General features: G+C 39.3%; 1 protein-coding gene across 1 annotated transcript in view; it reads right to left on the bottom strand.

The window, feature by feature from the left end:
* GREB1L (GREB1 like retinoic acid receptor coactivator) overlaps window positions 1-24,306 on the bottom strand; it is a 223,387-nt gene that overhangs the window by 81,701 nt on the left and 117,380 nt on the right. The window contains exons 5-10 of the mRNA XM_089517153.1: window positions 22,266-22,442; window positions 19,332-19,508; window positions 16,250-16,372; window positions 4,867-5,004; window positions 3,375-3,494; window positions 1,255-1,392 (exon numbers count right to left, since the gene is read on the bottom strand). Of these exons, the coding sequence (XP_089373279.1) occupies window positions 1,255-1,392; window positions 3,375-3,494; window positions 4,867-5,004; window positions 16,250-16,372; window positions 19,332-19,508; window positions 22,266-22,442 (873 nt within the window). The remainder of the gene's footprint in view (window positions 1-1,254; window positions 1,393-3,374; window positions 3,495-4,866; window positions 5,005-16,249; window positions 16,373-19,331; window positions 19,509-22,265; window positions 22,443-24,306) is intronic.

Genomic DNA, 24,306 nt, shown 5'->3' with positions numbered 1-24,306 from the left:
TTCTGAATAAAACACTGTGTCATTATCTGACACAAAATTATAAATTCCTGCCCAATATAGCTCACTCACCCCAAGTACTGCAATATTTATACTTCCATTTCTTGTTTTACTATTTCTAGCTTCCCCTAATTCATGCTTCTCACATCCCACTTTCCTATAATATGTGATATGCATCTTTGGACTTTCCTTTTGCCTTCGAGTACGTCAAAAACTGAATGTCCTTTGGGTTTGAGTCCATTTGAATTGTTAGCCGCAGCTTTACTCATAATTGCCTTCTTCTCTACTCCAGTAGCTCACTGACTGCCATCCAACCTGGTAGCCTCATATTCTAGCACTATATCATGTTTAATTTTGAATTGTCTCATCATAAGGTTTTTATGGTAAAAGATCTTCAAAAGAAGGTCTGCCGTGCCTCCCTCTGCACAGTAGTCAGAAGGGTTAGCTATGGTGTCACTGCTATTGTCTTTGAGAGATCCTCTGCCAGTGTCACCCCTCCACTACTACTGCTGCTGCTGCCCAGTAGCTGTTTAACACATTTAGTCTGGGTCCTCAGCAAAAGCCTGTTTGGCACGGAGACCTTTCTAGCAGCACCACTGCCATCAGCATAGCCTCTTGTCTCACAGAAGCACACAATCTCACCACCATGGAAAAGTAGCACCATTGGTGGGCTACGTTTACATTTAGCAGTGCCAGACTGAAAACTGGAGACAGCATCTATATCTTAAACATTGTGCTGAAAAAGGAATTTCAGCAGCTGTTGCTTATTAGGGAAAATTTTGCAGCCAGGTTAGAAACAACACTTGGTGAAATTCTCTATTTTCACAATTCTGGGAATGCTAAAGGAGCTTCATGAATGGAATAAAGAGCTTTCTCATCTATCTCCTGAACTCATTTTAAGCATGGGAGAATGGACCATAGTATGTAAGATTCAAAAAGCCAGCATGCTGTAGTGGTTTGAGTGTTGGACTACGACTCTGTCGACCAAGGTTTGAATCACTGTCCAGCCATGGAAATCCATTGGATGACCTTGGGCAAGTTACATTTTTTCAGCCTCAGAGGAAGGCAAAGGTAAGCCCCTTCTGAACAAATTCTGCCAAGAAAACCCAATGACAAGTTAGTCTTAGGGTTATCATAAGTCATAAATTACTTGAAGGCACATAACAACAATGTAGGATTCAGAACTTGAATCTGTAAAAAACAAAAAGAGGCATATAATTTAGGTGTAGATTACTTTATTTCACATCATGAACTTACCTATCAGAATCACTGGTCTGACTCCTGAGTTATTCAGCAGATTTTCAGGAACTATTACAGTTTCCCCTGCAGGGATGGGCTGAGGCTGTAAAATTCCAGTTAACATTGATTGAGGAACTGGAACTGACAATAGAGGCTCTATAAAAATACAGAAAAGGGGGAGGGACCCATTACTAAAAGGCTCATACTGTGATTTGGCCTTATGAACAATCAAGGAGAAAGAAATCTCCTCCCACCCCTCCTGATCATTAAACACAATAAAATTCAAAATACATCCGCATTTCCTTTCAATGCTATAATGCATTTCAAGAAGAAAAAAATCTTTCCCTAATCCCACCTCATAAAATAAATGACTTTTAAAAAAAGAGCTATACTATTCTTTGTAGCACCAAGAAGGAAGGGGGAAATTAAAGAGAAATAGCTGCATGTGCAGCTGCTAACAAGCCCAGAGGCTGCTAGAGGTGTTCAGAGGCTAACTTTCTATGCTACCTGCCAACGTAAAGAAACAATGGGACTCCACACTAATCTATCATTTATGGCATCCACGTGAGACAGCCATACATGAGATGCAATTTCAAAGACCAGTTGAATATTGGTTAAACTTTTACCTACTTCTAATTTCACAACTGAAAATCTAAGCTTCAGAAACAGAGGTTTTACAATTAGGAGGTCGTCAAAAGCTTCTTAAGAACTAAATACAATTCCTGTCTTGCATCTAACTGCAAAGCTTCATCAATAAACCCCGTAATACAGAAGCAGTTGAAACTTGCTGAAACTGCAAAAAATATTGTTTTACCTTTATAAAGTTTTTGTTTAAAATTCTATTTAAAACAATTCTGTACCTTATTTGAATTTTGAGTATCTACTGCTCTCCATTAAGAATACAATTCAGAATAATCCAACTGATGTGAAAAAATATGCTTGGAAATCAAAAGATGTTTTCTCATATCTTCTCCAAAATAGAATTTAAAATCCATGTGCTCTCTCTACAGTATAGTTATAAAACTTAAAATGTAGATCTCAAAATTTGCATGCAGTTCTAGTTGCAAACTGATTATGAGTGCTGCATTCTAAAGATTCCTAATGTTTTAACTAGAGATTGGTGTCAATTAGAAAAATCTCCCAGCCAGCACAGTAAAGTATGGGCAATAATATGTAGGTGAATGAAGTTTTAAAATAATGCCTAGGAATGCAACAAAAACCAAGAGATTGAACTTTGCGACTGCTAATGTTTTTGAATAAGATTTTCCATGTTGTGGAGACAGAAGGATGCTAACATAGGGGCTATATAGACTGACACTTTGTGCCGGCCTGTGGGCAGGGTGAGGGCTGAGCGTCTGCATTCTCCAAGCCCTAACAACGATGTCCTGGCGCCATTGTGGCACACACCCTTCTAGATGGTGCACACCATGATGACGCACCTCTGGCGTTGTGCCCAAACGGCTTTTAACAGCTTCTTTTTGCTCCCTTCAGGGACCGGATTGGTGCCGCTGCGTTCAGTTGCCAATCCAGGGCTTCTGCGTGCCACCCATCTGTATCGCCCCATAGGTTACTTTCACACTACACAATTATAGCACTTTAATACTACTTTAACTGCCATGGCTGCATTTGTGGGATTCTGGAATTTGCAGTTTGGTGAGGCATTAGAGCTAGCTAGCAAGAATTCTAAACACTGCACAAAACTACAAATACAAAGATTCCACTGGATGGAGCAATGACAGTTAAAATATCAATGTGCTATAACTGTGTAGTGTGAAAAAGACTTGCACAAACAGATCTTATGGTTGGTAATGCTTATCTCTCCAACACAATGACTCATTTGTGAACACTTTTGATAACACTTTAAGATGGGCTTAAATGACATATCTTCTGCAAGAAAATCAGTGTGGCATGAATGTCAGAATGTGACACTGAGACATAAACTGAAATTCCAGGCTCACTGGGTGACCATGGATCAGGCCCTATTATTTAGTCTAACCTTCCTAAAAGAGCTGTTGTGAGGAAAAAACTAGGGGAGGACTCTGAGAGGAAAGGTAGGGTACAAATGTAATCAATCCATAATAAATGACAAAGAAGATGTATTAAGACATTCAGTTGGCTAAACAAACACAGAATCTTGCCTGCTCTTGGAAGAGGCCGAATTGCAGGGACAGGCACAACTAAACCAGGTGGAGGGACTGGTGATCCAGGCGGCCATCCTCGGTGACGTTTCTTTGGTGGCCCAGAACTGGACATGGATGCTAGATTGACATAAATGAAAAGACACATAAGGGACTGGGAAGTATGAGAATTTAGTCTTATATAAAGAAAACTCAAATCAATCTTCAACTGGATCTTGGCATAAACAATTTCTCCCATCAGACACATTTTCCAATTAAACACATTGGGAGTGAGCAATAACAGATTGCATCCCAATCACAAAATGCTATTGCATCTAACACGTACAGTATAATACATCATAGAATCATAGAGTTGGAAGAGACCGCAAGGGCCATCCAGTTCAACCCCAATCTGCCATGCAGGAAATCTAAATCAAAGCATCCCCGACAGATGGCCATCCAGCCTCTGTTTAAAGACCTTTAGGGAAGGAGACTCCACTACACTCCAAGGGAGTGTGTTCCACTGTCGAACAGCCCTTACTGTCAGGAAGTTCCTCCTTCCAGCACAGAGAAATTTAAAGACATTTCCTGCAACTGAGAATTCTACATAAATGTCTGACAAACATAGAGAATTTTTGCGCTCCTCAGATTGACTCAAGAGCAGCACTTTGTAGTGTTCTTCTCATGTTGGAGAAAGAGGGTGGGAGCCAGTTTTTGACGTACTCTGGAGGGCTGAAGGACCATCTGGAGTAGCATAAGAGGAAACTTGAAGGGGACAGAGAAACCAATTAATCCCCTTCCCCCAGTTTCTTCCCCCAGAATTGGAGCCTGTTCAAATTTGAACAATGTTATTTCCTTATAAAATGTTAAAATATGACTACACAAGAATGTAGAAATGAAAATACATGCACTAAAACAAAATATTTTATTCATATACTACAGCAAATGGGGGGTGGGGGGTACAATGTCTGCATGTAGATGTAAATGGGAGGGTCTCAAAGTTAAAAAGTGTGAGTACCACTGAAAGATACAATAGGTCCCACCCAACCACAGACTAACTCTGAAGATCTTCAGTGACAGGAGACACAAAAGTGACACTGGAATACAAAATTAAGGCTTATGAACTTTATGTCCAGTACCTTTGCTCATGCATGAAGTACTGATAAAGGTACTACGTTTCATCTCAGGTAGTTTTAAGATACAAGGTTATAGCAATAAGTATTACTGTGAATTTAGACCACCAGTCCCAATTATGGCCTCATATTTTTATGGACAGCCTGAGGATACTAAATATAAACATGAACATTAATCATATCAATCGGGGAACTGGAAAAAACAACATTACAAATAGATGATATAATACTTTTTATTTAGACATGGTTTCTTCTATAGTTTACTTAATGTTCTACAGCACTTTAATTCATTCAAAAATCTATTTATGAGAACATCTTGATGACTGCTGGAGTAATGATGACTTAAGCAGTGATAAATCTAAAAGGTTTCTTAAAATCACCTTGCTCCCCAGCTACACAGCTTGGCCCAGGAGACATTGAATGAGGCACAGGGCGAGCGATTGTAGAGCTCATCACATTAAGCCTTCCTCCACTGTTGTTTCCACTAGCAACATCAGAAGCACGGAGAGACAAGGGAGCTGAATGCAACCAAAGAGAGAGATCCTTTAGGTGACTATTGGAAATGAATAAATGCACTGAAGAATCAAAGAAGGCTCCAAGCAGATGATAAATCAACGAAGGCTAAAACCAGATGATAAACCAACAGAGTACCATAAATCTCAACTCTGTGAAGCACTTCTGCTTTTTCTAGCCTGAGCTTCAAAATGAAAGCAGATAATTTGAGGTTATCTGAAGAATAAAAACAGTAATGAGAATCTAGTGGACTTCTAGAATGCATTGTCTCCTTTGTTAAAAACTGAGAATAGATGCAAAATTTAGCTATGATTAATTAAAAGTAAGGGCGAAACAGACTGCCCTTTTGCACTAACACTCTGACGACACCCGCGCTCAGGCGGCGTAGCATTCATACACCACAGGCCACAGGAGTGCCGTAAAGCTGTAGTGGTGGCAGAAAAGCTGGCTTTTTGCTGGCTCAAAAAGGACTGGCATTTTGCCACTTCTTTTTGTGTCGCAAAAAGCTGGGTTGGGGATGTGGTGTGCGGTTGCTGCAGCTTCAACCCAGCATTCAAAGGGCCAGTATCAAGCCGTGCCTTCAGGGTCATCTATTTTGGCCCTCAGTTAACAATCATAAGCTTTATTTACATCAGTTGAATATCAGTGGAAGCCAACTGTGATCTATAAAGGTATATTTAGATAGAAGAAATAGTAAGGATAAGTTTTAATTAGTGAGCTTGTTTGGTGAAGAGTTTATTCTGAAAGGCTATTTTAGTTTCAGGGTATTATGTAATGAAAAATATATAATTAAAAAGGTCATTTCTTTTAACAATGATTTTAAAAACAAACAAACAAACAAACCAAAATGTAAATTGTAACATTTCCTTGAACATCCCAGAAAGCCAGAATGGGGTAGTAGTGACAGTGGCAGATAATGGCTGGGAGACTTCCCAAGTTCAAATCACCACTAACTGTGAAGTTCACTAGTCACTATCACTCCTTTCAACTTCCCTCACAGATCTATTGTGAAGAAAAAATGAAGGCAGAGAAGAAAAGAGAACTGCTTATGATATTTTTAGGTGTTTAGAAGAAATGTGAGGTAAAAATGAAATAATTACTCAAATTTTATTTATCTCACATACTTGTATGATCATTATGAAAACAGTATGTGAATAGGTAGAACACCTTATTAACATAGTATGATAAAAGCAACAGTTTAAAGATGTTTAAAACATCTCTAGGAAAATCTGTGGTGTCTCTGATTTTCCTTGCTCCAGAAAGTTGGCATAATGAATACGTTCATGTTATGACATAATTAATGTATACTTTGACAAATCTGAGAAAATGTAAGCTACTCTTTTGCACACTCAGTCAAATTTCTACTGCCTCTTCTGAGTTTTTGGGAAGACATTACCTGTTGCAAATGTGTTTCCTACAAGTTGCACAGGCAAAGCAAGTGGTCTCACTATGTTCTTATTCCGTGATAAATCTTGAATTCCACTTAAATTAACAGCAGAGGAAGATTGTGCTTGACTGAATACCGAGGAGTCTGTCAAAGAGATTGTCGTAACTAACTACTTGGTAAAATCTACAGACATAGTTTTACCCTTAGAAGCCATTACAAAACTGAGAGTTTATAAAATAGTCTCCTCTTCATAATTTATACTGCATTCCCCATATTCAAAGCATAAACTATTTCAAAAGCAAATTCAATAATAAAATAACTTATTGACAAGTACTACAACAAAAAAATGTATCTTAGGACAACTTACTGACAAGTACTCCAACAAAAAATTGTATCTTAGGACACTAATCCTACAATCCTATGTAGGCCTGCTTATAAGAAAGCCCCACTGTGTTTGGTGGGGCTTATTCCTATATAAGTGAGCATAAGACTGCTGCCTAAACTCCTACATCTGGCAAAGCAGATGCAATATTCCTTTCACAAATTTGTAAAACATCAGTAAAATACATGTTCTCAGAGGAGTAAAGACAATGGAAAAGCCAAGATCAGAATTTGCAAGTTTTTGATAATCAGGTTTGTCATTCTTCTTAACTAGTGTATATATCTGTGTATAAGTCAACCTCATGTATAAGTCAAAGGCAGATTTGGAGGCAAAAATTATGGATTTGGTATGACCCACGGATACGTCAAGGGTAAGCATTAAGGGAATGAAACAAAAGATGTAAAGGACAAACCAAAGGAAAACAATGCCCCAAAAAACCTACAAAATTCCAGCAGCCATACTTGTTGTGCTTACCCTGAAGGCTGGATGGATGAGGAGGGAACTACAAGAAATGGTGGCTGTGCAATGTGGGGAGAGGCCACCACGCATGGGGTTTTTGGAGGGCTAGGAAAATGTGCACATGTCAAAAAGGATGTAAAGACAAAGCAAAGAAAATGGCAACTACATTAGCAGTGATTACAACCTTTAACTTCAATGTGGTAAATTTTGCCTGATTTTAACCCAGAAAAATTGTCAAATGTCTTATTCAAATCCTTCAAAGCTGGATTTTTCTGAGTGCTTCTTTGAGGGAATCACCAAAGAGCCACCGCCGCCACCGTTTTCCTGCCCTTCTTCTACTATGTGTTCCTGGGATGAACTAAGCTCTTGCCTTTCACCACAGAAGGGAATTATTTTTTTGTTTTTTGTTAGAGTACAGTACAGTAAAGTACAGTGGAACCTCGCCATACGCGGGGGATCCGTTCTGGATCCTGCCGCGTATGGCAATTTCCACCTATGCTCGAGCCCCATTGTAAACAATGGGGCTCGTGCATGGCGGCGCGGAGGTGCACGGGGTGCAACGGGCGCGCGTGCGCCCATTCAACTGAATGGGACGCGCCGCCCCTTCTGCCCCACACGCACCCAGTGGCTTGAGCGCGTATGCTCAAAGCCGCTTATAAAAAGTCCGCGTATGCGGAGGCCCCACTGTACTTACATTGACCCAGGGGTAAGTGAACCCAGACTTTTGGGGTTGATCTTTGACAAAAAAAAATTCTAGACTTATACATGGGCATATATAGTGTAACAATTTTAAGCACCTGAAGGAAACATATATATCATCCTCAGTATAAAAACTAGAGAAATTCTGAAGCAAATTATTTGCCCAAAACGAGACAGGGAACAGATATCTAGGATGGAAGTATGCAGACATATCTCCCCATTTCTACTTAAGTAGTGTTGAGTTCTGCAACATAACCAGAGCTTAGAAAACTTACTTCTTTAGACTGCAGTGCCCAGGATCTCCCACCCAGCAAGGCCACTGCTCATGCTAGCTGTGAGATTCTGGGAGTTGTAGTACAAAACTCTGAAATTCTGTTGAAAGCTCTGCTTGACTAGTGACAATATTGGAACAGATGGAAACACTGATATAATGGTTGGGCTATTTGTATTCTGAAACCTTACTACCTAAGAACAGAAACTTGTACTGGCCTCAGCATATAAGAGGATCTGATTCAGAATAGACAACATTTTAGTGTTTCCTAGCAGCTTAGCTTGCCTTGGTTATTTCTCCAAAATGCGGTGGCTGTTCCATTAAGTTCTTCATACCTCTTTAATGCCAGAACAGGTTCTCTTCTTTGTAGCATGTCTTCATTATTGTCACAAATTGTCAGTCCAGATGAGGGTAATCTTACGTTCCTACCTAGCAAGCTAATGGGTATTCCTACAACAGTTTCTACTCTTTCAATGTCTTTCTACTCTTTCAATGTAATCTAGATGTTATTGTGGTTTTATGCTTGTAATCCCACTTCGATCCATTGGGAGAGGCAGGAAATAGAAATAAAATTTATTATTATTACTATTATTATTATTTCAGCTGTTTGGGTTCCTCAAAATCAGAACCTTTTAACATAATGTCATCCACAATTAGGGGTGTGGAACTGGGTGGACAGATTTAAATCAATCACCAAAAGAAAATTCTAATTCAATTAATCAATTTAAATATAGTTTTCCCCCAGTGCACCTTCACGTATTTTGAACAATGATACAAATCTGATCATCAAAATATGTTTATTTGCATGTCAAAAGAGCAATTAATTAGATTTAAGAGTGTGTAATTTTTGCATATCTTTTTATTAATTTAGGGAAGATTTAAGAATATCAGTTTAAACTAAATCTCATCACAAATGCACCAATTAAACCTTACGTTTATCTATGGCAAACTCTGTCTACGAAAACTCATGCTGCCAACTTCTTTCTTTCAGTTAGTCTCGAAGGTGCTACAAGATCTCTCTACGTACTGATTCTACAGACTAACACGGCTATATCTTTGAATTCTACCCCTACGAACAAATCTTGTAAAGCTAGTTCTTAGGTTCACATGAGTCAGAAACAATTGAAGGCACACAACAACAATATGAATGATAAGAAGTACATCACTCATACAAACAAAACAGCACTGATGCCTACAGCCAATTATTAGGACACCCATCTGAACAAGCAGGAACTTAGTAAGTCAACACTTAATGTAGGTTTTTGTATCACTGGTATTTAACTTCTGAAAACTCTCTAAAATACATAAAGGAATGCTGAGGTTGTGTTGGAGGTGTGAACAACAAATGGGGACTTTCTAGCATAACTATTGATTTGTAACAAAATAAAGAAATATTGGCAACAGATGCCTAATGTGATACAGAAAATTTTGAAAGTAAATTTACAGTTGAAAGCAGAGAGTGTTCAATGACTAAATTAGAAGGATGGAATATTACTACAATATATGATTATAGCAGCAAGGCTGTTATATGTGCAGAAGTGGAGGAATACAGAGATTCCAGCTCAACAAGATTGGTTAACAAAACTAATGGACTTAGAGGAAATGGACAACTTATCTACTTTATAAAAGATGTAGGAAAGATTAAGAATCATTGATTGTTTTTATACAAGACTATAAATAAAATATATTAACAGTGCATTTTGATCATTATTAGAAGTATCTAAGTGATAGAAGCATGTAATATAAATAAGTGGAAGAAGTAAAACTGTATAGTTTATTTGTATAATCATGGGTAAGAAGGTTGGAAGTAATTGTTTTATTTTTCTGTTTATCTTTCTATCTTTATTCTGCCTTTCTTTGGCTATTTTTATATTACTGTCTTTATTTGTATTTGGTTGCTATTTAAAATCTTTATAAAAATATTTTTAAATACTTATTATTATTATTATTATTATTATTATTATTGTTAACCTTTATTTATGAAGCGCTGTAAATTTACACAGTGCTGTAGATGCAATCTTTTTAGTTAGACGGTTCTTATGTAAGTTTAATTAATCCAATAGGTCTTGAATTTAGCCCATCATTTATTAAACTAAGTCACAACTGCCCCCTCCCCTGAACCCTATTTTGGAACCATCCAAGGCCTGCTGTGATGAATTTAACAACTTCTTCGCGGATAAAATCTCTCGGATAAGGGCTGATCTCGACGCCAGTATTAGTTCAGAATCTAGAGTAGAGGTGTCCGGGGCTTCTGTGGACTCGGTTGTACTGGATCACTTTGAGTCTGTAAGTACCGAGGATGTGGACAAGATTCTCTGCAGTGTTAGGAAGACGACATCCTCCCTCGATCCTTGCCCTTCATGGCTGGCAGCTCAAGGGGGACCGGCTGTGACAGAGATGTTACGCCGGATTATTAATTCATCGTTCAGGGAAGGGCAGTTTCCATCGAGTTTGAAAACGGCCATTGTAAAACTTTTATTAAAAAAGCCCTCCCTAGACCCCCTAATTCAGAATAATTATCGGCCTGTTTCGCTGCTGCCATTTTTAGGGAAAGTGATCGAGAGGGCGGTTGCCTTCCAACTGCAAGGGATCTTGGAAGATATGGATTTTCTAGACCCATTTCAAACCGGCTTCCGGGACGGCTATGGAGTTGAGACTGCCATGGTCGCCCTGGTCGATGATCGTCTGGGCATGGACAGGGGTAGCGTGTCCCTGTTAGTGCTTTTGGACATCTCGGCGGCCTTCGATACCATTGACTATGGTATCCTTCTGGAACGCCTGAGAGAGCTGGGTATCGGGGGCACTGCTCTGCAGTGGTTCCTTTCCTACCTCTCTTGTAGATTCCAGTTGGTGCAGCTGGGGGACTGTCGCTCCGATAAGAGGGCCCTTACATCTGGGGTCCCTCAGGGAGTGATTTTATCCCCCATGCTATTTAACATTTACAAGAAGCCGCTGGGAGAGATCATCCGGAGGCACAGGGCGCGGTGTTATCAGTACGCTGATGACACCCAAATAGTCTTCTCTGTGTCCCCGACTGATGCAGTGACCAGGGATGGCATCTCTCCTTTTAATGCCTGCCTGGAGTCGGTAATGGGCTGGATGAGGGAAAACAGACTCAGCTTGAATCCAGAGAAAACGGAAGTACTCGTGATAGGTTCCCCGGGCCCAGGGATGGATATTTGTCCACCTGTCCTGAACGGGGTCACACTCCCCATGAGGGACTCTGTTCGCAGTCTGGGGGTGCTCCTTGACTCATCGCTCTGCCTTACATCGCAGGTGGATGTGATAGTCAGGAGCACTTGTTATCAGCTTCGGCTGATACGCCAGCTGCGACCCTACCTGGGCTGGGGGGACCTTGAAACAGTGGTACATACCCTGGCCTCTCGGTTGGATTTCTGTAACACGCTCTACATGGGGCAACCCTTGTACCAAACTCGGAAGCTACAATTGGTGCAGAATATGGCAGCAAGGCTGGTCACTGGATGCTCCAGGGCCTGCCATATAACACCTGTTCTACAAGATCTTCACTGGCTGCCTATCCGCTTCCAGGTGCAATACAAGGTGTTGGTTATCACCTATAAAGCCCTAAATGGCTTGGGCCCAGGGTACTTGGAGGACCGCCTCTCCCCATATAGTCCGCCCCGCGCTCTCAGATCGGGCAGTAAACACCTGTTAAGAATTCCTAAATTTAGGTTTGTCTCCTCTTCTCAAAGGGCTTTTTCCATCGCAGCCCCTCAAATCTGGAACTCTCTCCCAGATGAGCTCCGCTCTGCAACCTCCCTAGATCGTTTTAGGAACAATCTAAAAACTTTTCTCTTTCGGTAAGCCTTCCCGTATGTGTCCTGATGTTATCTCTCTCTCCTCTCTGCATTTTGTCAACCTTTTGTTATGTATTCTGATTTAATTTGGCTTTTATGGATTCATTGCAATATTTGAAATTTTATACTGTTTTAAAGGGTTGGGGTGGGTTTGTATGGGTGGGTTATTGGGGGGTTATTGATTGTAACTTTGTATCTTTTTATAATATTGTACACCGCTATGATCTGCCAGGAATAGCGGTTTATAAATAAATCATTCATTCATTCATTCATAAATGTTACATAGATGTTTCACATTTTCTTATTCACATTTGCAAACTGCCAGCTGTATGCTGCCCTTAAAACATGCAGAGTTATCTGGCAGTCACTTGCTCCTCCAAGGTTTTTTAAACTGTTATTCTTCTTATTGTACTTGTGTGCTTTGAAGTTGTTTCCAACCTATGGAGACCAGAAGGTCATGGGGCTTTCTTTGCAAGATTTGTTCAGAAGTGGTTTGCCTTTGCCTTCCCCTGAGGCTAAGAGAGTGTGACTTGCCCAGCGTCACCCAGTGGGTTTATGGCTGTGTTGGGACACGAACCCCAGTCTCCAGAGTCATAGTCTAACACTCAAACCACACCATGGCACTATTATTTATGGAAAAATCCCACAAGGAAACAAAGAGGGAAGCAGACACAAAAGTCACTAAGGGAACAAATGGATCTAGCCAGTGAACTGGGAACTACTTGGCCATTATATCATTTTGCCTGCTCCCCAACCAAAGAAAATAAGTTTTAAAACTTTCATATTTTTATTTCAAGAGTAACTAAGTGTATGCTATTCTTAAATTGTCTACAACTGGATCTCGTATTTGATTATCTCACTGTCATTTTTGTTCATAGAATGAACAAGGAATAGATGCTTGCTTGCTTTTTCATGTTTACCTGTTGGTGTTGTTGTGTGCCTTCAAGACATTTTTGACTTATGGTAGCCCCAAGAGAAACCTATCATGAGGTTTTCTTGGCAGGATTTGTTCTGAGGTGTTTTGTCCTTGCCTTCCTTTGAGGTTGAGAGAGTGTGATTTGCCCACGGTCACCCAGTGAGTTTCATAGCCAAGCTTGGAATCAAACCCTGGGCTCCAGAGTCATAGTCTAACTCTCAAACCACGCACATTAATTCATGAAACTATAAGTAAGGTTTAAGCAGCACATTTATGATGAGATTTAGTTTAAACTGATAATCTTAAATGAAAGTCAAGAGATATTTGTAATTTATTTTATATATGTATTTAAAATAAATTTATATATAATTATAATTATACATTTATATATAAATTTAATATGTCACTTTTCTTCCAGAAGGGGACCCAAAGGGGCTCACTGATAAAATACTTTTAAAACTTTACAATAAAAATTTAAAAAACAATTAAAATCATATTGCTAAAACCATATAAAATCATATAAAGCATAAATAAAATAAGTTCTGCAACTTATAAATTGCATGTTTGACTTTCTTTAAAACAGAAAAGTTGTGCGTAATTTCTCTTGTGTAGAATTTTGATTTTTTTAGGACAACTACATAATCCCGATGTTCCTCTTCTTTTACAAGTGACTTGTTTAACCTCAAGGTTATATTTTAACATTGGCTCTGTCTTTCCCTTTACAGCTGATATTCCAACATGTCTAAAACTGTTGTGACCTAACAGTGAACTTTTCCTGGTAAACAAAGTAAACTGGATTTTACTGGATAAATTAATCTGAGAAAAGTAAACAAGCCATGCTTGCTTGTGAAAATAGTGGGAGAAAGCAAAAGGAAGGAGATTGCTCCCAAAACATGCTCTGCTGATACTGTTGCTGTCGTGCACCTCCAAGTTGTTTCCAATTTATGGAAACCTTAAGGTAAATCTATTGTGTGGTTTTCTTGGCAAGATTTGTTCAGAGAGGGTTTGCCTTTGCCTTCCTCTGAGGCTGAGAGAGTACGACTTGTCCAGGTTCACCTAGTGGGTTTCTATGACTGAATTGTAGACCACTACATCACACTGACATTCTCTTCATCTAGAAGATCTCTCTACATACTGATTCTACAGAGTAACATGGCTATATCTTTGAATTCTCTCTTGAGCTGTTACACCCAGGGGACAACGCAAAACTTAACAGGGGAGCGGTCTGGGGCTGGTGGGGGGTAACACAAAGAGGCAGAGAAGGATTTGCCAACTGGAATACTCAAAATTGGAGAATGGACAGGATAACTTAAATTCATGTGTCAAGGCTAAAGGAAATACAAAATGTTCAGATTTGAGAAAAACAGGTGCAGCTCCAAATATGCCCAAGGAATCTGAAAACCTCATCCCCAGTTTTCCAGAATTACTCACATTTGGGTTAGTTAACATTTTTAGTCCAATTTTATTTGTTACAAAGTGTATTTAATTCACAAGTGAGTAAGACATGAATTCATCATTTCCAGTTCTGTTGCTTTCCTCACATGAAGAACAGTGAGTGTGAACAGGAGTTCCCAATTGAACAGCGAGTGACAACATGTGAAGAAGCGTTCCTGTTCAGACTTGTCATTCTGTTTCTGTTTCTGCTTTTGTTTTTATGTTATTTGAATTAGTTATTGTTAATTATTCAGAATTACTTACTGGGGAGGGGAAAAAGCATGCAAATGTCCAAAATAAATTACTAAAAATAAAAGTATAGGTTTCTACAGAAATCTTTCATTTTGTTCAGCTATGTTACTCTCATCAACCTATTCGTGGACTTTCTACATATTTCTGAGAATAATATGATGCATATTTGCTGAAAGCTTATACATCTACCAGAAGGTTTGTTTTGCTTTTAAAAAAAAGTTTGGCAACTGTGACCTCTGAAGCAAACAGTGATACAGAAGAACAAATCAAACAAAATAACAATGAGTCAATAAAGGACGGCACAGAAAGTAACTTTACTGACTTGGCAGGTGTAACCCAAGACAAAACTATGTCTATATTAGATTACTCATTATCACAGATAAAATGACTTCTCTTCTGACTACATGTTTCTATGCCAAGAAACTTCAAAGCCAATATTTCAAAAAATAAAAATGTAAACATTCTTTGCCTTCTGTTTAAACATTTGTAAGCTGGTTCAGAAGTTTAAGTGTCAATATAAGAATGATTCCTGTTGCATTAAAGTATTATCCAACTAGGGAGAGACTACAATTGACTACTAAACCTCTGAGATCTGAATACATCTGCTCCTAATTTTTATAACTTTTATAACACTGCCGGTACAGTTACAACAAAATTTTAAATGTAAGCAGCATTGTTCTTGGTACAAAGTGCCAAAGCAGTCCAAGAAATTATGATGGGTAAAAGTATAACTTCTATCTGGCCAATATATATTGGTTTTGGAGCATTCAAATGGCAAAGAACTCTTTATTGGCATTCTGAACCATATAGGATATATCTACATTGTAGAAATAATGTTGTTTGACACCACTTTAAGAGCTGTAGCTCCATCCTATGCAGCCCTGGGATTTTTAATTTTGGAGGTGAATGTGACTTGCCCAAGATCATCCAATGGGTTCCCATGGCTGAGCAGGGATTTGAACCTTGGTCTCCAGAGTTGTAGCCCAAGGCTCAAACCACTACGCTGGCTCTCTAACATTTTAAATATTGGGCACAAAAAGATAGTCTTCCAACTTGACTATAAGGAGCCTCTTCCTAACATGTAAGTTACAGTCCACCAAGTGTGACCATGCAGCTGTAGCCTTTTGTGGCAATTGTCTCTTCATGTGATTACAGTTGTGTGTGGGGAGAGCAGGGCTGAATAGGTTGGATAACCTCAGCTGTTGAATCTTCACCATCTCCACTATCCAGACAGGCAAGATCTGAAGCAGACAGCCTGATCAACATGGAAAAGCTCCCTATCCCACCCCAAGTTTCAACATCATATAAATGGATATAGAAGAAACTCCCCCATTCAGACTTTTGCCCAGGACAGGGCCAGTGAGAAGGATGGATCCACAAGAGGAACTCCAGTCTTTGCTTCATACAACTATAATCACAAGAAAAGCAAATGCCCAATAAGGGCTCCTCTTTTAAATTGACTTTGTGCAGATCTTCTTCATACTGCAATGAATGCATGTTGGACCTTCACCACACTTGGCCAGGTTATTTCTTTGGCTGTGAGCAACTCTACGACATGTGATCATGTGAAGCCTAAATGGTAGCACAGTTACAAGCATCAGGTCTAGGACAGAATTAATTCTCAGCTCCTACCTGTTTGAGTAAACCCTGGCTTGTATCCATTAGCTGTTCCACTCTCAGGGGTCAAGGATGGAGATGCTGTTGAACTAGGTTTAGCAGAATGGCTAGTAGCAGAAGACTGCCTGCTTCTACATTCTGCAAGTGAAGCAGCTATAGTACATATTAAGGCAGCCAAACTTGACAGTGAGACAACATAGCATTAACAAATGTTAATTAAGCTCATTAAAAGGTACAAAAACACACCAAAAAGAATTCTTACTCAAAAATTAAAAAGGTTATACATTTAACAATAGAGTTCATTCAAATGCAATACTGCTGCAGTGGCACCAAGAGTCATTTCAGCTAAGCAGTCACTTATACCTGATTAGTGTAAGGGGGGAATTCGAGAATAACTTTAAGGTCAAGATGGAAGTCTTTGCTAATTTTCTTCTCAAATGAAGCAACAACTACTTTTATCAATTTTCTTCCTGCAGCAAAAAATATTTGAAAACTGTGCAGTTTGTGAAGACTTTTCACAGATCAAGACTTATTTTAAGCAAAGTTCACACAAGGGGCGGCGGACCCACACACAGAAAACAACATTCTCTGTGCCTGGGGTGTCATTAGGGGATGCCAACCCTAGTGATGCCATTGCTCTCCACAAGAAAGTAATATTCCTATTCAGAAAATGCTGTTTCTTGTGCAAAAATACCATATGCAGATTTTACACAGAATAAGTCAACTACAGCATTTTCTGCACAGCAATGCAGTTCTCAATGCACAATAATCACATACAAATCTTGTCCACAGTAAGTTCAAAACTGCAAAGACTCTTAACAGTCCAGGTTTCTTGTCATCAAAAACATGTTTTTCAACTATTTTCCAAATATCTTTAAATGTTCTTTCCATTCCCACATTAAGAAAAACACAGCTTCATAAAAAGAGGGTTTAATACTACTAAGTCTAATACCATCAGTTCATGTTCTGCTAGGCAATGAGATACCAGTGATCATATTTATTTCTCTCCTACCTTTGTCTTAAAATTGGTACTCAAGGCAACATAAAACAGCTAAAAATATATGTTTTTGAACAATAAACAATGAACAATGAAATGGGATTAAAGAATTAACAATATTGAAATGATTTAAAACTACATTTAAAAACATAGACTACCATTGAAAAATAAAAAGCAATTTAAAAATTCAGTCAAAAAATAATACAGCACCCTCAGCATATTCTTTATAAACTTGTCATTTTAAAAGTCTGCTGGACTAAAAAGGTCTTTGCCTGCCTATGGAAGGACAGCAGGGAGGGGGCCATTCAATGTAGGAGAGATGTGCAGTAACAGAAGTAAGGGCCTTTGCAAAAATCACATGCAACAAAAGCCATGGAACAATTGCACCCAGAAAGCACACAAACATGCTGTAGTGTTCAGAGTCACACGTGGGGACTTAGAGGGAAGATGAGGAAGTGACAACACCATGCGCAATTGAACTACAGGAGCAGGATAGAACCAGACAATGGCAGTGAAGGGATAGCTAAGTGACAACTTATGGCAAACTGTCATGGAACCAGCATATAAGAATACTTTCACTCAGCCAATTTTTACTGTTGGCTGCTTGTCCTCTCTCATCTCACCCTTTAGGGGAAAATCACACAGCACAATGAACCTGTTATTTTCTTAACTAATGCTGGCATCAATATACCTGTTACCAATTGCCACAGATTCTTAGAGTACCATGTTTAAACTCAGGCGATCTGTGGTGAATTTCTTCTTTCTATTATCTTTAACCCAGTTTCAGTATCTCTTTGGTGAAGACCACTGAGCAATAGCTTGCTCAGCAAGTAAAGAGGCCTGGATTTTAAATCCCAGTCCATGATCAGCCATAAATCTCAGCCAAATGAATTTGGGCCTCTCTATCTTTTATTCTCTCAGCCTAACCCATCACATATGGTTCACTTGCACAAGACCTCAAGAGAGAAATATAAAAATATACTGTAGGACAGGTACAAGAAACAAGAATAGATTTTGGGGTTTTGTTGTGTTAATATGAAGCATCACTTCCTCTATAGCAGGAGTTCCCAAACGTTTTGACTCATGGATCCCTTTTTAGAATCAATTTCTATGGTGGAGCCCCTGAGACCTACCCTATGTCTTATAAGTTAATGGTGTTTAGGAGTAGTGTTACTTTTTGTTTCTTATCCTTTGATTTCATACAAGTTTTATGTCTTTTATTTTCCTGGAGTGGCCTCGGAGCACCGAAGAAGTGCATGTGGAGCCCTAAGGGCTCCTTGGAGCACAGGTTGGGAACGGCTGCTCTAAAGGAAAGATGGGGAGAACCTTTTTCAGCCTGATGGCTGAATTCATTTTCAGAGAAGTTCTCAGAAGCTACAATCCAATGGTGGGCAGCACAAAAGGAAAAATAGGTGGGACAACAATTAATAGTACATTTTAGATTAAAGCTGTTTCTAGCCATAACAAAGCCTTAAGAAAGTCATTTCAGCCTTTTAGAAAAGGGAAAAACTCTAAAACCTGGGAAACCAAGACACCATAGTGTCATGGGGAAGGGGCTGTGGCTACCTGGGTAAACTATAGAGCTAGTTTGGGGCATCGGGTCTCAGGTTTTCCCCTCTTGCTCTAAAGTAAGTTTTAAACCCTACCTCAGTGGAAAATTCTTATATATTTAATATACTCACTCACTATATCATGGTCAATTTAGTGATATATGTGAGCAGGGAAGTAGTTCATGCAAGGCTCCTTCACAAACTAATCTTGTGGGTATATATCTAAAAGTGTGAAGTATGAATCTGACAACTAGGCATTTGAAATGTGGCATATCACGCAAATGCACTTTGGCAGAGAAATACTATTAGCTCCAGTTCGTACTGAATATTAATTTGGTGGCAATCCCAACTTTGTTGTTATGTGACATGTGGAACAGTCCCTTCAGAGGCTGTTTGAGACACTTGAAACCATATGCTACCTTCCACTAACTAACTGAGAAAAGTTTAGGACTCCACCCCTCCACTTTTAAAAAAAGTTAACCAAAAAGACATTTAATGTTTAATCAAGCTAGATTTAAAGTTCTCTAATATTTAACAGAATATTTTTTACCTTTCCAGCATATAAGGGGTCCCTTTGACAGCACACCCTGAGAGGTTCTTACTAGGTAGTATTTTAAGTGCTTCTGCTTCTTTGGCTGAGTGGTGAGCTTCAGATTAATGTGGTTGGAAAATTCAGTGAAATATCGAAATCCTCTTTCTCCACAGCCTATACAGTTTCCAGAAAAACCTAACAGGGGAGGGAGATACAGATTAAGATTCTTCCCTTGGTAAACTGAGAAACAAGCAATTTCATTGCCACCGGCATTGTTAATTATCCATTATTAAACCTTGTGCACCAGTCACCTACAAAGCACATTCTGTGTTTACTAGCATAGTTCTACCACATGCAAACAGCGTGCTAAACAAAAGGGAATAGAAATCAATACCATTATTATTTTCCATGCCTCACCTACTTGTGCTGTACAAAGCAGAGGCAGAAAACTGATGGCTCATGGTCTCAACATAGACCCTCAAGGACTCTCAATCTAGGCCTCTGGTAAAAGTGAAAGTTGTAACTTGCTCATGTTTGGTTATGATCATGGACTGACTCTGCCAGAATTCAACCACAGCTTGAGAAAGTCATTCTTTTGGATAACAGTTCCCACAGTCCCCTAGCTAACACAGCCAATTCTCAGAGATGTAGTTTAAAAAAAACATTTTCCAAACTGTGGTTTCACCCAAAGTAACATGACCCAGTGTAGTATATAGGCTGACATGTTCTGACTGTAAAATGTGCATCTTCTAAGAGCAGTATGTTTTCTTTTGCTTCAGATTACTAACGTTACTGAAGGGAACAAACCACACACACATACACTTCAAAGGAGAGGAAACTTTCAAAACTGACCACTGACATAGCAATTTTAGGAAAAGTCAGTAGTTTGATGGAGACTTTCACCATCTCTTATGAAGCCATATTTCTCTATTAGGGTTAGAAGGGATGCAAGGGTTTTATCCTTCCCAGAAACAAATTGTTGCATCAGATTTCCTTGCATTTTCAGAGGCACCCTTTTCACTTTAATATAACAAATTGATGTAGGTGTTCCAAAGGAATGCGACAAAGAAGAAAATATATTTCCTTTCAGATCCATAGAAGTTGATGTAAAAACGTCATTCAGGTTGTCACAATAGATTCTTCCTCCTACAGGATGTTCTGATACAGCATAAATAAGTAAATATTTGAGGCAAAGCACTTAGTGTCATTAAAAAAAAGTTGAAAGCTCATCACTCTAAAGAGTACTGTAATTTAAACATAAAAGACTTGGGAAAAGAGGTCAGAGGGTCAAACTAGTTTTCAAGGTGGCTAAATTACATCTTTAATTGGGTTTCCCTGGATATAGTTAGAGCAATAGAGCCTTGGCCCATTGCAGAATCCCCACTGATTTCAAAGATGTCTTTGTATGATGGGAGAAAGCAAATGAAAGTCAGTAGGTGAGGTATATAACAAAACCATTTCTCTCTGCGATTATAATGTGTTGTCAGGCAATTTGTTCAGTGTCAACATTCCTACAGAAAATGCATCATGGCAAATATAACACTGTCTGTTTGAGCAATCTAATCAACAGTTTAAAAAATAGCCATAGTAAATATATTCAAAAACAAAAAAGGAAATCATTTTAAAATTTCAGTAACATTACTAATTTGAAGCAAAAGAAAAACATACTGCCCAAGATGTACATTTTCCTATCAGACCATGTCAGCCCACTCTGCCTGAAATGCTTTAAAATATACTTCACTGCATTTTTAACCCAAATTAAATTCAAAGGACAGAATAAACATATGACCAAAACAACCATTTCACTTTGTATATATAAAGATGTTTGCTGATGTCCTATAGTAGTTGTGTCCTGTGAAGTTATTGCTGACCTGTGGCAACCCTAAGGCAAACCTATCATGGGGATTTCTTGGTAAGATTTATTCAGATGATTTTTGCCATTGTCTTTCTCTGAGGCTGCAAAAGTGTGATTTGCCCAAGGTCACCCAGTAGGTTTCCACAACCAGAAAGAAAGTCAAATCCTGGGCTCCCATAGTCCTAGTGGAATGCACAAATTGCCACCTGAGAATGAGACTGCACATGAGCAATACTGACTGGCTTTGTATGTTTCTGAACCTCATTTTGAAACTTATTACAGTGCATCCACGTCATACGCGGGCACGCTTTTCGCAGATTTCAGCATACACTGAAAGCCACACTGGGAGAAGGGGCAGCACATCCCATAGGGAATAATGGGGCGCACACCCATGGAGAACTGGATTGCCAGCCAGGTATAATTTGAGTAGAATTAGCTGTTTAGGGGCTGAACCTCATCAGCAAAAAGGATGGAATGCTTCTCTGCTCTAAACCACCTGCTGCATCATTTATCACCAATTAACTTTATCTTATGACAGTAATTGTATGTCAGTATTTGGTATCAAATAAATTCTTGGGAAGTCCTGGAATCACAGACAGTTCCAAAATGGTACATTGGCAAATGGGGCAGTTCTGCCCAGTTTCTCCCACCCAAGAGTCTCTCACTTCAACCCCTGCATGTACCATTGGCCACTGACATCATATCTGCCTGATCAACCCTCTGGACAGCCCCTGAGCACCTCTTGTGACTTTAAGGTGGTATTAAAACTGAATGACAGGATTCAGACTTTGTTTAGGGAAGGCCTTTTAAAACAATTACAGGATACCATGATGAAAAAAGAATGTACTGAATTGGCTTATCCTCATTTGTTTTTGGATGGGAGACTGCCAATGAATAGCAGCTGTGGTGGGCTGTATTTCAGAGGAAGAAACTGGCAAAATCACTTCTGAATATTCCCTACCCAAGAAAACCCTATGAAATGCATGGAGTTGCCACAAGCTGACAGGTGACATACATATAGACACACTAATCCAGCCTCTGGATATCGTATGTTTGTCATGGCATGAAGAATACTGAATGAAAAAAAATCCATTTACCTAAAAGTGCATTTTTTCCATGGTCATCTGGAAGAAACCTCTTGTCAACAGCACAGACTAGAATGTGCTCAGGAAGGTTTGGAGACTTGGCTCCCACCAACAGGAAACCTGCTGGGATATCAATCTGTTCCATACACAGTGATACTAACCGCAAATCTTTGCCTGCTTGACAAAAACCTGGAGAGAGAAAAAGAGATACATCACAAAATATGTATGAGTGATTTATTGCCCTCTGCACTTATAACAACTATGGAGAATGCTAGTCACTCAGAGCCTAATAATATTTTTCCTCCCTCATCTGCCTGTCCTGATTCAACATTTCATCAAGCCCTGTAATGGCCATGGACAAAGGGCACTAGATAAATTAGTGATATATAAAACAAGTGTAGAACCATGAAGAAGGAAAAGAGCTGTTGTACAATACTGCAGAAATGAATCGTTGTGTATCATACCTTTTACTTTGTATTTTTATGGAAAACCAGTGAAATCGTTTCTCAGAGACAGGGAATGGGGCAGTGCAAATAGGAAGAGAATCTGTCCGCCTTCCTTTTATCTTCCCTCTCCCTGCTCTACATACTTCTTTATTTCAGTTCAACTGAAGCCATATTCAAGTGGGCTGGAGTCCAAGAAAGCTTTACAGTGCCACAAGAATCTTTGTTGTTTTTGCTGCAACCAATTACTATGGCTCTACCATCCTGGATTCCAGTCTGTGGAGAGGAGACAGGGATATATTCTGATTCAATTGTTCCTGGCCTCTTCATATTAACAGACACTGATGTTTATCACACTATACTCTTAACGAGCTATGATTCCAGTGTGACTCCTCTAGCTGCCTCCTGCTGCATTCTGGGATTGGAAGTTTTAAGGAGGGGTATTTAGAATTCTCAGGCAGAGAATCCATGTAGACAGCATTCATCCCTCACCTACGTTTAGACATAGTAGCCAACACACCACACACTACAATGCTTTCAACAGGATATACATTTGGATTCACACCTGAGTTTGGATACCAATAAAGTGCCTCACAGCTTGGATGTGCATCTAAATTGCCCCTGCTTCCTAATCTACAAACTAGCGTTCAACAAGCTAGTGTATTCCAGAGTCCTCTCATCCCAACAGACATAGCAATGCTATTCCAGTAACAACTTCCCATTCACCACTCACCTGGCCCAGTCCTTTTAAACTGCAAGAGGCTAGTGTTGTAGTGGAATCAGGACTCACAGGGCTTAAATGTCAGGACATTTTTATTGGCATAGATAATGACATCTTCTGCAACCATCTACTCCGGTTTTTATTCCCCAAGTGTAGCTGCAATACTCACATAGTAACTACAAGGACAGACTGGTTTTCCCAGTAACAACACACACTTGTGTGTAGACACACACTTATCAGAACTCAGGAAAGCTACTTTTTTGGACTACAAATTCCATAATCTTCCAGTTGGCTGGTTGGGAAATTCCCAACTTCCAGAGAGCCAACATGGTGTAGTTGGTTGAGCGCTGGACTACGACTGTGGAGACCAGGGTTCTTTTTTGCCATTTTATATAAGAGACACCATTTTACTACACCACTGTATTTAATTTGACTTGAGGAGCTCCTGATTTTTGTACCCATGCAGAGGTGGTGGTCCAGGAGCCAAACCCCAGTGTATATCAAAGTCACACTGTAATGCTTAATTTAGATTTTGCCAGATCTCTCAAATCTTGAACATATGTTATGAGGAAGAGTGAATGGAATTACATGGCCCCTTAATATTTTATGACTAATCTGTTTTTAGTCACAGAACTTTAGTAGTTCAAACCAAATGACAGTCTGTTACAAATAGTCTGGCCACATTATAAGCTGGAGTTTCCCATTCTGCCACAGCTTGGCACATTGCATTGTTGCAGTCTACATAAAGTTATCTCTCTATGTGGTTAAGAGCCAGTGAAGCCTAGTGGTTTGAATGCTGGACTAGAACTCTGAGAGACTAGGTCATGAAAATCCACTCAAGTGACCTTAGGCACATCACATTCACCCTTCCTCAGAGGAAGGCAAAGGT

Source organism: Sceloporus occidentalis, unplaced genomic scaffold (genome assembly GCF_023333645.1).
Source record: "Sceloporus occidentalis isolate IW3139 unplaced genomic scaffold, rSceOcc1.0.p SCAF_3, whole genome shotgun sequence".
NCBI classification, from domain to species: Eukaryota; Metazoa; Chordata; class Lepidosauria; order Squamata; family Phrynosomatidae; genus Sceloporus; species Sceloporus occidentalis.
Note: the sequence above shows the minus strand (reverse complement) of the source record. Positions and strands in the feature narration are given on the sequence as shown.